Below are 13,233 nucleotides of genomic sequence, written 5' to 3'. Positions count from 1 at the left end.
TTGACAGCTCTCATTACTGTTTCCAAAAAAACAAACCACCAAGACCTTGCCTAAAAAAATAATTCTGCCTGCCTTGTAAATTTTACTCAATCATAACCTATTCTTTCAGACTTTTTCCCTCTGCAGCTGCATTTTGTTCTTTGTATTGCCGCTCACAGCAATACATTTTGAAATGTTAAAAGCTACATTTCTGTGTTGGGAAAGCTTTCTTTTAAAAAACCAAACTTCTGGAACTTTAGCTGTTGTTGGGGCTTCTATTAGTGCTTTAGCATCATACATTTTTAAAAGTAGGTACTGGAGCAAGAATAGGAAGATGAAGCAGAAGAGCTTTTAAAATTCTGCTTCCCACCCTTCTTTGCCCCCAACACAAGGCAGATGACAGTTTATGAAACACCATCACACAAGGCAGAGGTTAAGAGTTGCTGTCCTTCACCTGTGTGGGGACTAACACCCATATCGTTACGGCATTTTGATACTACCAAATACCTTCTACAGGAAAGAGATGATTGTTCCACTGGATGATTATGGGACTCTCCCATGCCACTAAACAGAAAAATCCCACTATTTAGCGCAAATGTTTAAAAACTGACTAGCTTGGGTAGTCAAGAACTAAGGATGCCCACAAAACTTCGCAGTGACCATGCTACTCAGATGAGGGAAACATACAATATAATCCTTCCTCAACAATGATGCATATTTATTCAAACTAGAGCTTTACTCAACTGTGTCAGAGCACTTTTTTAATAAGAAGCCACAGTGACAAATTCAGGTATCTAAATCCAGAGTTCCTTGGCTTGGAAAAGGTGTTTCTGGGTGTCCTTACCACTGAAGTTTAGAAACCTTGTCATGAGGTTTAACCAGAAGTACATAGAATTTTGTGTTATTGTACTTATTTTCCCACTCCTCCACTCTATTCCACACGGGACAGAATTTCACCAGAAACTAGAGAAATCGAAGAACAAGGAATTACATGACTTTGGAAGTTAAGGCTACACAGTCAAAGCACATAGCCTAATTCATGTTGGTTCTGATCCAAGCTGAGCTATGACTGAAGGTGCTTGGTTCAGTTATTTGGACTCAGCAAAAATGCAAACTGTTCAGTTCTGATTATCACACACACAACTGCTGGCTGCATTCTAATCCAGATTCAGCTCACACACCCATCCATACAGACAACTATAGAAGTATTTTACTCAGAAATACTATTGTTAATTGTCTGTGACCAATTATCTACACATAATTGTGGCATTTGGTAACACTAAGTAAGCGATCATGAGTAAGTTCTCAGTTCAACAGCAACTACTGTATTTCTGAGTTTGTATTTCCAACAGCTGACTAGCTGGTACCATATCCTTCAGCAGGCCTTTTAGAAGATTTAAGTATTCCATAAACTTTTATATCATTTTACAAGTCAAGGTCAGTTTATCTTAAAACCTTATCAGAGATGGAAGCTCTGAGGAGAAACTATTTATTTAGAAAGCTTTCTATTAGAGACTGCCAGGTTGCTTTTTGGTTTTGCTTTAACTAAAATTGCTGCAACAGGCTTCCCAGAAATCCACGCTGTTTGGTGGTGGTGTTTCCTCAACATGTTTTAGACATTAAAGATGCAGTTTATTTCAGCCTCTGGAAAGGAATCCCGAGCAGCTGAAAGAGCAAGCTGAACATGAACAAGAGCGAAGATGTAGGAGGTGAAAAAGAAATGGAGATTGAAAGGGAAATGCAGTTCAAACACAGGACACGCTTTTTTTACAAACATTACTTCTTAATCAAAAAGAAGCTTATGATCTAATGTCAGCATCAGCTGATTTTTCCCTAAATACTAAAACTGTAAATGATGACAGCTGCTGCTATGTTGAGAACAACCATTCAACATTTCTGAGAGTGTGCATTAGCATACCAGGCCAAGACCCAACCTCAAAGCATAAATTCTGGAAGCATTTAAAAAACCAGACAAGAACTGTCAGTCAAGAGATGGCAAGTGAGGAATGATCTACTTCCAAGTTTGTGTTCAGCAGAGAACAGACAACACAAACCACAGGGCTATTGTGGGTTTCAGCTCAGGAATTTAAATGTGTACTATTTAAAGCCACAAGGGTAGCGTGGCCGAGCGGTCTAAGGCGCTGGATTAAGGCTCCAGTCTCTTCGGGGGCGTGGGTTCGAATCCCACCGCTGCCACAATAACTTTAACTGTCAGTCTTTATGATCTTAATTAAAGGTCTTTTCCCAACTTAAAGCATTCCAAGTGTTAACTTCCACCAGAATAATGTTATTAACTCTGTGATCAAACTGTGGGGAGAAACACAAATAAACAGACCTCTTAGAAATCAGCACTATTAACCTGGCATTCCAAGACCTTGAGCTCACTCTCATGGCCAAGGAACACTCAGTTACATTTCTAAGCACTTCATCTACTCTGTATTCTGTATACTTTCACTTGCAAAAAACCTAGAAAATTCAGTTTCTAAAAATGCTGGTCTATCCCTTATTCTCTATCATTCCATTATTATTCCATTCACCTGAGACTACTCTTCTACATAGTATGTTAAAATCACACTGAACCAAGGAAAATTGTGGCAACCAGACTAAGTTATCAAAGAAGCAATTTTTTTATGCAGAGCTGGCATACTGCAAGGCATACACATAAGGCTGATTCACAGGCTAAGCATTGCAACTTGAATGTCTGATGACTACATGCCCATAAAGGAAGTTTTAATATTAGTCTCTGACTACCTCCTTGTTATCAGGTGTCTCTGCAGGCACTTCTCCATAAAAGCAGTCTCCCCATTCTGCACACACACACAATGTTTTACATGACTACAGAAAGGTGACGTTTTTGTGCCACTATTCTCAATTAAGCATCTCTATTTAGGAAACCAAGGAAGAGAACCAAGTATTCTCTTCTAAAATATGTACTAAATGTTTGTGGCCTGCAAGTTTTCCACGAGCTTCAAATAAATTGTGTTCTGAGAGTTCTGAACTCAAATGTCAGACTGAAGCACACTGGCAGATTTTAGCACAGCCATCTGTAGAGCAGCACAAATAAGAGTTGTGAGGGCTGTAGAGAAAGCATTGTACTTGCACATCTTTGTCTCTCCATTCACTACCCTCCCAACCCAAAGGATTCTGCTTTTTTTCTTTTTTTTCTTTTCTTTTTTTTTTTTTTTTTTTTTCCCCTTCTGTAAGAAAATCTCCAAAATCTCCATCCTAGGAATAACTGAGGAGGCTAAGGACTCTTCAGCCTAGAAAGCAATAAAGTCTACAGAAAAAGTGGTATGGAAAAGGTGGATTGAGATCATATGGTTACAGCATCTTTCAGTGAAAAATAGGAAAACCATCAAACAAAACTAATTTTCAGAACATTTCAGAACTAATTTTCATGTGACATTGTGGAACTGAGAATGCTAGAAGTTTGCAGGCATTTAAGAGAAGACAAGATGCTCACAGAAGAGGCTGCAGCCTCTAATTCAAAAAGCCTCAAGGGACAGACTACTACATTCAGGTCTCACCATTATACTTTTCCAGGAGATCTGCTTTTGGTCACAGAATTTTGAGATGTTCCTCTGACATAGCGAAAGTCTTCTCACCCAACACTGGCCTCTTTAAATTATCCAGAGTGACAAAAAGGGAGAGAACTCAGGGCTGGACACTGCCATTTGTAGTGCACAATGGTTTTCTCAGCCAAGTGCTAGCCATTTACACTTATTTTGATCAAAAACTTAACTGTTCAGTCATTTCTAACATGATGCTTCTCTCAACATGATGCTGCACTGACTTCCTTACTGTCTGCATCCTTGAACTAGCCCTTCCTACTTCTTCCTGATCATGCAGAGCTGGTTTACAGAACAACACTTTGAAAACCAGGACAATTTGGTTTTGACTAGTTTGTACTGGTTTAAAGCACAAGCAATCCACTGAACGCCAGTGCCAGCACAACTAAGGAAGTGAACACAGTCACAGACAGGTAGGGCCAACTGATACAGTTTCACATGTTATGCTAATCTAAGGCTTTTACATGTTTGAGAAGCCAGATTCCAACCTACATTATTACACGGTTAATTCCCAAATAGACTGATCTGCTGAGGTAAACAGGTACAACAACTTACTTGTTACCAGAACATGATCATGAGCTGCAGCAAAGCTTCACTACACATTATTCTTCCTAGGCTGAGAAATTAAGCCTGCAGCAGTTATAGGTTTAAGGGAGAGGGGTCTTGAACAAACAAAAATGATTGCCACAATCACAACACTGTCAGCATCCTTTTTGCAAATCTGAATACGCCCTGGAAGCACAATGTGAAACCAAGACCTTGGCCAACTTTTGTTGTAATGATCCACTGTATGTGTAGAAATTGGATTAAGTTTACTCCAAGCAATTGCCTACTTCAGTTCCTGCTGAAGGCTCCTTTTTTACTGAATATAGGTGAAAGATTTTCACATACTAATGACAAAGAATGACTCATAAGACAAAATTCTCATCTCTAAATGCTAATGACACTTTTGAAATGAATGATTTTTGACAGACTGAAATCCCAAGGGTCAGATCCTATCACTAGAAAGTAGAGTATCCATTTGACTGAAATGTTGCCTTCAAGCACGTTTTCAATGCTAAATGAAATCTCATTTGAAGATATGTGGAGCTATCTTCTTGAAATACTACTCTCTAAAGCTGTATAAAGCAAAAACTCGGCCAAAAGCATTGTTGTCTACTCAAACCCTGCAAATGTACTGATGAGAGGTGTGTCACTATAATGACAGCAGCTTGTACAGCTGTGCCTGAAGAAGCCTTGAACTAATGTGGACATGAAACCTACCATGGCTCTGCACCAGCTCCAGTTCTTGAAGAGTTTTGCCAATTTGACAGGAATAGCAGGATAGTTCAGTAAACTGGTAATTCTCAAGAAACAAACACCTTCTGTGCATTGAAAAAGTTTTGGTTTTCAGATAAGATTGCATTATCATAAGCATAAATTTACACTGCAATAAAAAAACACACCTATCAGCCATTCAAATCTGTGATGCCTACAGTTAACATTTCTTTCCAGCAGTACTCATTGGTAGTGACTCATACTCCCTGACATGTATGTTTCTGAACTCTCTGAAAAGCCGTTTAGCTCTTGAAGAACCACACTTTAACCTTTCCAATGCACCTTACTTAAACTTCTATTAGAAGTACCAGTGAAAACACTGGCCCATAGCTTTTTCATTTTACACTGACTATATTAAATATAAATTGTGTTTATATTAAATGTTAAAAAGAAAGCAGCACAGAAACTGTTTTTTTCATTACTTTTTCCTTATTAAGAGACAAGGTGAATGCACACAAGATGAAAACTAGAGCTTCATTGTTGCTACAAGGTTGACAGTTACACTGGTGTTAGATAAGACAACACATTAACACTATCACAGTGTTAAAGCCTGAAATATTTTTTCAAAGGATGAGTCACAATAATCAGATAGGAGGGAGCAGTGGAGTGGATTGGCAGTGGACAGATCTTGCTTCTTTAATTAATCTGATATTACCTTTCAAGTATACTATACAAGATTGGAGTTTGGGCTCTCAGTATAAGAAATTTAATAGCTCCCCCCCTTCTTTTTCACAGTATCACTAAGGTTGGAATTTTTTGCTACACTAAGAAAAAAAACATTTGACTATTAAGTAAAAAATGAAAAATTTTCAGTAGTGACACTTCTGCACTACATGAAGTTTTCACACTGCTTCTTCTTTCAACTAATGTCAAAATACCACAGAAATAGATAGCAACAGGTGAATTTGATCTTTTACTGAAGATAGTGGGGATTGGAGCAGGAACACCCTGCTTTTTCTAGAAGGCAGATCAAAAGGAAAAATTAGAATGCCAAAAGTCAACACATTTACATCATGCATATGAATGCAGAATGCATGAACAGCCTGTAAGATTCAAAAGCAATTCAGCCACTCTCTCATGCCAAGCAGAATTATCCCTAGTCCCTAAACAGGTTTGCCAAAACAGGGAGAAAACAGGTCAAAGTTTTGCAGTATTTGTCTCATGCAAGCAGAGCCAACCAATGCATTTTTTGCCTCTTACCCTGATGACCACAAGGCTTAAGGAACTGTTTACCAAAGAGTATTCACCAGAAAAGTTCTTCATGTTGTTATTTACTAGTAGAGTACTCATACTTGGAGTGCAATTGATCTCTAAATCTTCTGCTTACACAAGTGATGTTTGCTTGTTCTAGCGTGCAGTGTTATCAAACCCAGTATTTCCTATTATAGGGAAGTGTACGAGTTTTTAATGTTTCAGTCTCTGACCGATGCATTTTCTACGTTTTCTTCCACATAAACCATGCTGGAGATGTCTGAGATTGGTATTGATGTGACTTCTGTGTTACAGACAAATTCACGCTTGTGGTGTACTTTCTATTTAGGAATAATTTGTATACAAAACTCTACTTGCTATCAGCATTCTAGCTTGCAAACAAAGAAGCTAGTATACAGATTATTGACATCTGTATTCATCAATGTTTGCAGATTCTCACAATATCCCAGGATGGTACCAGAACAACGTACTTACAAATGCTGAAGGCAAGAAAAGAACTCCAAGTTCATATGAACGGATCATCAGTTGGGTGCCATTTTTCTCCAGAGCTCCCCATGCTGCTTTAGATAGATTGGCACTGCAAAGAGAAACAAAGCGTTGCAGTGAAGCGTAATCTTCACAGCAGTAAACACGTAAGTACAACAATTGCAGCAACACACTTCTAGCAGGAGAGTTTAATCAGAATAGTCTTTTCATGAAAAGTGATCTGGGTGTTATTCCTTATTGCTATTTTCGCAGCACAGTGGGAGCAGCAGAGACAATATACAGATGGGCATTCATACAACACAGATAATTATACAAGCCTACTTGTGTCATTCAGACCTACAAGACATTCAGCCTTTTCAATCTTCTCTGCACATTTCAGAAAACAGCTTGGTATTGATAAATAGCTTCAGTTTGATGATTTAGGAAGATTAAAAGCTAGTTCAATAATGACTAGTTACATTATAATGAACTTAGTGCAGGGCATTTTTGCAAGAATTAAATGGTATCCTTTGTTCATGGCATTTTGTTATTTAATGTATTTATGTAAGCAAGTTTTTATCAAATGGGTATTTCAGTTTTAGTAAGCTATTCAGCACCATATTTAGCTTCATCAGTATCAGCTATGAAGCAGATAAAGTGGGAGTCAAAATATAAATGCAATTCTATGGTCAATACCTACTTCTACAGCAAAATACAACATTTGAACTCTACATTTTAACTGACAGACACATTGGATGCTTTTTGATAGGAGCAAGTGGTGGAATAGAAGAAATGTGAGGAAAAAGAATAAGAGGAACCATGAATTTCTGTATCTAGTGGATTTGGTATCATATTCAAATTACTTAAATCCTTTAAAAAACCCAACTCCTTAATCACTGCTACTATAGTAGGCAACAGTATTGAGCCAGAATAGAAAGAGGACAAAATACTATGATAACTGAGTATTTAAGAGAAAGGATAAAAAGATAACCTATAGTATATAGGGGTGCACAAAAAATTTTGGAAAACTGAAACATATCTGTGTTTGTCATTCACAATGCGACACTATCCCCTCACATCAAGAAATTTCCTGCTCCCTTTTTGTCTTTAAAAGCCAAATGATAGAAATGCAAAGCTATGCTTCAAGCCAGACTGCTTAACAACTTCTCAGACAAAAGATCAGATTTGAAACATTAGGTGTCTGCTTGTTTCATAATAAGGCAGCAGAAGAATCTTCATCTTAACCTGTATTTATTTTTGTAGAACCCCAAAACACAGAGCAGCATGTGCTAAAGAAACATAACCTGGGGTTTACAAGTTCCTATTGCTTCAGCTGATGCTGAACTCTGAAACCGGCAGTTACAGCTCAAGATTTTGGTGCAAGAAACATTAACTACGGACAAAAATTCATATCACTACTTATGGTACTGTGAGGATGATGGCAGTAACTTAGCTAGGCCTGCAACTGACAAGAACTTTACACGTTACTTTATTTTAAAGTGAGAGGTGTCTGGTTAGTTGTTTACCTGGTAACCAAGAACCATGCAATCTTCCGGAAGTCAGGAGAGGATCTCATGTATGTCTTAATGTGCGGAATAGCACGGCTTCGACCTGAGACTTCTGCTGACCATTTGCTAGAAAAAAAAAAAAGGAATCCTTTTCATATCCAGTTTTATTTTGATGTCTAAAAAAATAGTCAATAATCTGCAGTGCCAGACATTCAACAATACTACCATATACTGGTCACATTTAACACTTGTTGCCTTCACATAAAGGCTGAAAATACTTTGACTATTTCAATCCTATAATACAATCCTTCTAGTAGTCAGAAGGGCAGGGGATTTTTTTACTTAACAAAAGCAGAAAGTTATTTCTCTCAGTATATCTTACTCTTCTAGCAAGTTTTTTTTGTTCTTCCATTTGAAAGAAAAACTCAAGGAACTATGTTCAAACTTGCAGCCAATAGTTTTCCTTTGAAGATTGTCAATGGTTATGTCTTTAAGCAAAGGAGCTTGCCACCATATTAAACCTCACAAAAATCTCCAAGCTTATTACAATTTGTTAAACAAGAAATAGAGGGAAGGAACAACTGATAGATAGCTGAACACCACCCTTCCTCTTCCGTTTTCTGTGCTCTACTGAGTAATTTGAGGGCTTAAGAGAGTAGAAGTCATATCTGTGTGCACATATGAAAAATAGTTTAAAACAAGCCACTGCTGGTGTAATTAATGTTACAGAACCAAACCATAGCAAGCAGTGAATATATATACATACATAACTGAAGGTATGCAATTATGGTATTCAGAAGCATTTTGCACTCACAGTTGTTAGTCCTCACTCAAACTCAGGAAGAAGGCTTCAAAATACACTTTATTCCACCCAGAGGGGTTTCCTCACTTTGGAATATAATTGGCTTTGAGTTTGGTGGTCATAATCTTGTTTCCCTAATTTAGCATTCTCTTGTAAAAGGCAACTCAAAAAGAACCAAGGAGCTCTGAAAAACCTCTTAAGTGAACCATATTAATTTGAAAAGTTAGGAGGACTGAAGTGGAAGGGATGGAATGAATTACTTAACTTAACTTTCAGGATTAACTTTCATGTGAGTTAAGACAAGAGGCTTTGCAGTTCAGCAAGACCTAATTACATTAACAACCCTATCCTCTGACAAAGAAAACTGTTTCTGAGAACTGGTCCTGTATTCCTAAAAGGGCAAAAGCTGAAACACTGGATGCACATTTGGACCAAACAAGATTCAAGCCACACTGAAGCCTTTCTGAAGGACAGACTAAGATATGCGATACAGAAACTGCTAACTGAACTCATGTTCCCCTACAGAACTCCACCCTTCACATACATATAGATTGTAAAACTGTACTGTAACTCAGCAACTCTTGTTCATAGCTTTATCTCATAACTGCCATGTTAGGCAAGTATTGTTAGGTAACTCCAATAGCATTGTAGGAATGAAAAACAGTAAAATCAGAAATTGAACTCAGATTTTTCTTTAGGTCTATCTCACTGCCTTACTGGAGAACAAACTTCAGCCTGCACTATTAACTGCAATAATTTGGAGATACTATCTTAGTCTACTGCCTTTTTGTCTCCTTATCATCATTGACAGATACAATTAAGTACTGCATTTTAGCAAGAATACTACTGCTTCTATTTACTAGCTATAGTAATGGAACTGAAATTAAATGCAATTAGAAGTGATTGAAACTGGTATTCCAGAGCTTAAAAGTGGGAAGAGGAACATATATTTTAGCCATATGTTCTTTAGTAGGACAGGGCAAGAATCTATGAACAAAAAGGGAAAGAAATAAAGTGATTCTGTTCTGAACTGGCTTGATGGCCGCACCCAAAGAGTGGCTGTCAATGGCTCCATGTCCCAGTGGAGGCCAGTGACAAGTGGAGTCCCTCAGGGATCAGTCCTGGGACCTGTCTTATTCAACATCTTTGTGGGGGACATGGACAGTGGCATTGAGTGCACCCTCAGCAAGTTTGCTGATGACACCAAGCTGTGTGGTGCAGCAGACACGCTGGAGGGAAGGGAGGCCATCCAGAGGGACCTTGACAGGCTGGAGAGGTGGGCACAGGCCAACCTCATGAAGTTCAATAAGAGCAAGTGCAGGGTCCTGCATCTGGGTCGAGGCAATCCCAGGCACAAATACAGGCTGGGCAGTGACTGGCTGGAAAGTAGCCCTGAAGAGAGAGACTTGGGGGTGCTGGTGGACAAAAAGCTCAACATGAGCTCTCAGTGTGCACTTGCAGACCGCAAAGCCAATCAGATCCTGGGCTGCATCAGGAGAAGTGTGGCCAGCAGGTCGAGGGAGGTGATCCTCCCCCTCTACTCAGCCCTGGTGAGACCCCACCTGGAGTACTGTGTCCAGTTCTGGAGCCCCTATTACAAGAGGGATGTGGAGGTGCTGGAACGTGTCCAGAGAAGGGCCACAAGGATGATCAGAGGGCTGGAGCACCTCTCCTATGAGGACAGACTGAGGGAGTTGGGGCTGTTCAGTCTGCAGAGGAGAAGGCTCCGAGGTGACCTAATTGTCGCCTTCCAGTATCTGAAAGGGGCCTACAGGAAGGCTGGGGAAGGACTTCTCAGGATCTCAGGTAGTGATAGGACTAGGGGGAATGGAATGAAGCTGGAGGTGGGGAGATTCAGGCTACATGTGAGGAGGAGGTTCTTCACCATGAGAGTGGTGAGACCCTGGAATGGGTTGTCCAGGGAGGTGGTCGAGGCCCCGTCCCTGGAGGTGTTTAAGAGCAGGCTGGATGAGGCTCTGTCCAGCCTGATCTAGTGTGGGGTGGCCCTGCCCATGGCAGGGGGGTTGGAACTAGATGATCCTTGTGGTCCCTTCCAACCCTGAATGAAACTATGAAACTATGATGAGGTGTGGTTGTTTTGGGGTTTTGTTTGTGGTCAGCTTTTTTTGTTTTGCTTTGTTGGTGTTTCTTTTGTTTGGATTTTTTGTGGATTTCACTGGTTGAGTTTTTTGTTGATGATGTTTGTTTTGCCTTTTTTGTTTTGAGAGTGTTTGGATTTTGTAATTACCTCATTGAAAAAACTGATGCTTTTAGTAAAAGTATTATTAGCAAAATAATGGTTAAGAAAAAGAAATGCCTTCTCCACAGCCTACAGGTCATCTTCTCTCCACACTGCATAATGGAATGATAAACCAAAAAAATGGACAGGGTTTCAGACAGGTACTGACTCATTTAATCTGTCCTTAACAAAGCTAAGTTTCAACTTCACCATGGAACCTTCCTGGCTTATTTAAGGAGAAAAAAAAACAAAACCAACCAACCACACACAAAACCCCCAAAGAGATTACAAAAAAATCTAAAGTACAAAAGCAGTTCTTTGTACAGCAAGGAAGAGTGTGTATTTCAATATAACACCATTCACACAGTAGCTAACAAAGCTGTCCAATAATAATTTCCTATAATCATAAAAGTCAGTATTAAGTTTAGTCACCTTACTCTCTTGAGAAATCACAATTCAAAGCTGCATTACAGATTAGTTAATACACTCATCTTGCAGAAGTGATAGAAAAGCAGCCCACAATGATTATGTCCAGGGTTCAGCTAGGACAGGTTAAGTTTGTTTTGTTGTGGGTGGGTTGTTTGTTTTTTCACCCTTCACAAGAAGCTAGGAGTGGCTATAGCTAGGACAGCCAACAGAACCAGCCTTGGGTATTTGACAACATACTGACATCGTATCTGCTGTGTAAACGTAAGGCTGGACTGGCAAACACAGGTGCTTTGAGTAGGTTACTGACATTACAACTTCACAACTGGACAGGGCCAGATGAGCTGCAGTATCTCATTGTACTGTTCTATTAAATCTTCGTCTCAACCCATGTGGCTTTGCTATTTTCTGCCAGTTCTTCTCATTCCACTGGGGTTGGGGACAGTGTTGTGAGAGCCATGTGGGGCTTGACTGCCAGCTGGGCCTGAACCGTGACACTGAGGCACAGATTCTACTTCTTTGGGTGAGAATACATGACAATATTTTCTAACTCTGCTAATCTCTCCCTGCTTCTAAACAAGAGCTATTCATTTTCCTTTTCTGTAAGCATAAGAGTGTTTCTCTTCTTCAGCTCTGGTGGGATTCCTGCTTTCTTACTGGTTTTCCAATGAGACGAAGACTCTAATCCTTCTACTACCCAAAGCTTTGCATTACGAAAAGTCTCATACTAGTTAAGCTTATACTTAAGATCTTACACTAAATATCCTTAATTAATTTTATATTTAATTCTACTGAAATAGGACTTACCTCTTTCTCTGTCTCAGATTACCAGAGAAAAGCTGCTGCTATACATTAATCTGCTCTATGGCAACACCTTACATGGCAGGCTCTAAGCAAGGGCCTCTGTCTCATTACTGCAGCGTATAAATCTGCATATGGGTAGTCACTACAGGGTAATTAAAGCGGGGTCACTTGTCATCTGCAGTCAGTTCAAGATGCATTTGAAAGCCTTTTTGTTGCCAGAGTAGGACCCTACTACATCCAATGATACAGGTTTGTGAGTGCTTTCTCATTGAACAGCAATAAAAAATGAGTGATCTCATTATCAAGTAACACACTGTGCACTAATAAAACATTAAAGTGTTACATTTTTCTTCCAATAAGATTTTCATGAGGTATACACTTAAAGAAACTGAATTAAGGCTGCAAACACCCCTAGTTTTATGATGTGCCCATGTTTTGATCCATGATTGAACAATCCTGAAGTCTTGAAGGTGTTCTTAGCATTCTTTGCCAAATATATTTATAGGGCACACTTCAAAGGCAAGAGAGACAAAGCCTCATGTGCTTTCTGTTCTAGTTCCATTCCTTGGACACTGATCAGCAAGGCTCACAGTAGCAACCATATTCACTCCAGAATGGAGGAAGCTCTCCACAACTAGCAATTCAGTCCTCTGAACACACACAACTTTATGCACTCTTAATTAAATCTGGGTAAAGCATCCTACCAGAGCAATTTCCATCTAGAAGAGTTAAAAATCTCTGGTGAAAGGAATGGAGAGAAGTAGTCTTGTAACAAGTCACCAGATTTAATTTTCATTTAGTTGGTTTTGTGTTTTCCTGTGGAAAACAACATGTGAGGTTTTTAAAGATTCAGCCTGAGGGAGCTATCTGGCATGGAATGTGTCAGACTGTTAGAATTCGGTAAAATTAGTA

The 13,233-nt window shown here is 39.3% G+C and overlaps 1 protein-coding gene and 1 non-coding gene across 3 annotated transcripts in view; one reads left to right on the top strand and one right to left on the bottom strand.

The window, feature by feature from the left end:
* Positions 1 to 13,233, bottom strand: part of TDP1 (tyrosyl-DNA phosphodiesterase 1) — a 43,417-nt gene that overhangs the window by 12,522 nt on the left and 17,662 nt on the right. For both annotated transcript variants that reach the window (XM_068148761.1, XM_068148762.1), the window contains exons 13-14: positions 8,069 to 8,176; positions 6,552 to 6,654 (exon numbers count right to left, since the gene is read on the bottom strand). In XM_068148761.1, the coding sequence (XP_068004862.1) occupies positions 6,552 to 6,654; positions 8,069 to 8,176 (211 nt within the window). The remainder of the gene's footprint in view (positions 1 to 6,551; positions 6,655 to 8,068; positions 8,177 to 13,233) is intronic.
* On the top strand, positions 2,094 to 2,175 carry TRNAL-AAG (transfer RNA leucine (anticodon AAG)). Its single transcript has one exon. It is a non-coding gene; the product is annotated as a tRNA-Leu (tRNA).

This window comes from Melanerpes formicivorus, unplaced genomic scaffold (genome assembly GCF_026170545.1).
Source record: "Melanerpes formicivorus ecotype bairdi unplaced genomic scaffold, bMelFor1.0.p_v2 SCAF_17, whole genome shotgun sequence".
Lineage (NCBI taxonomy): Eukaryota > Metazoa > Chordata > Aves > Piciformes > Picidae > Melanerpes > Melanerpes formicivorus.
This window is presented reverse-complemented; position numbering and strand designations above follow the sequence as displayed.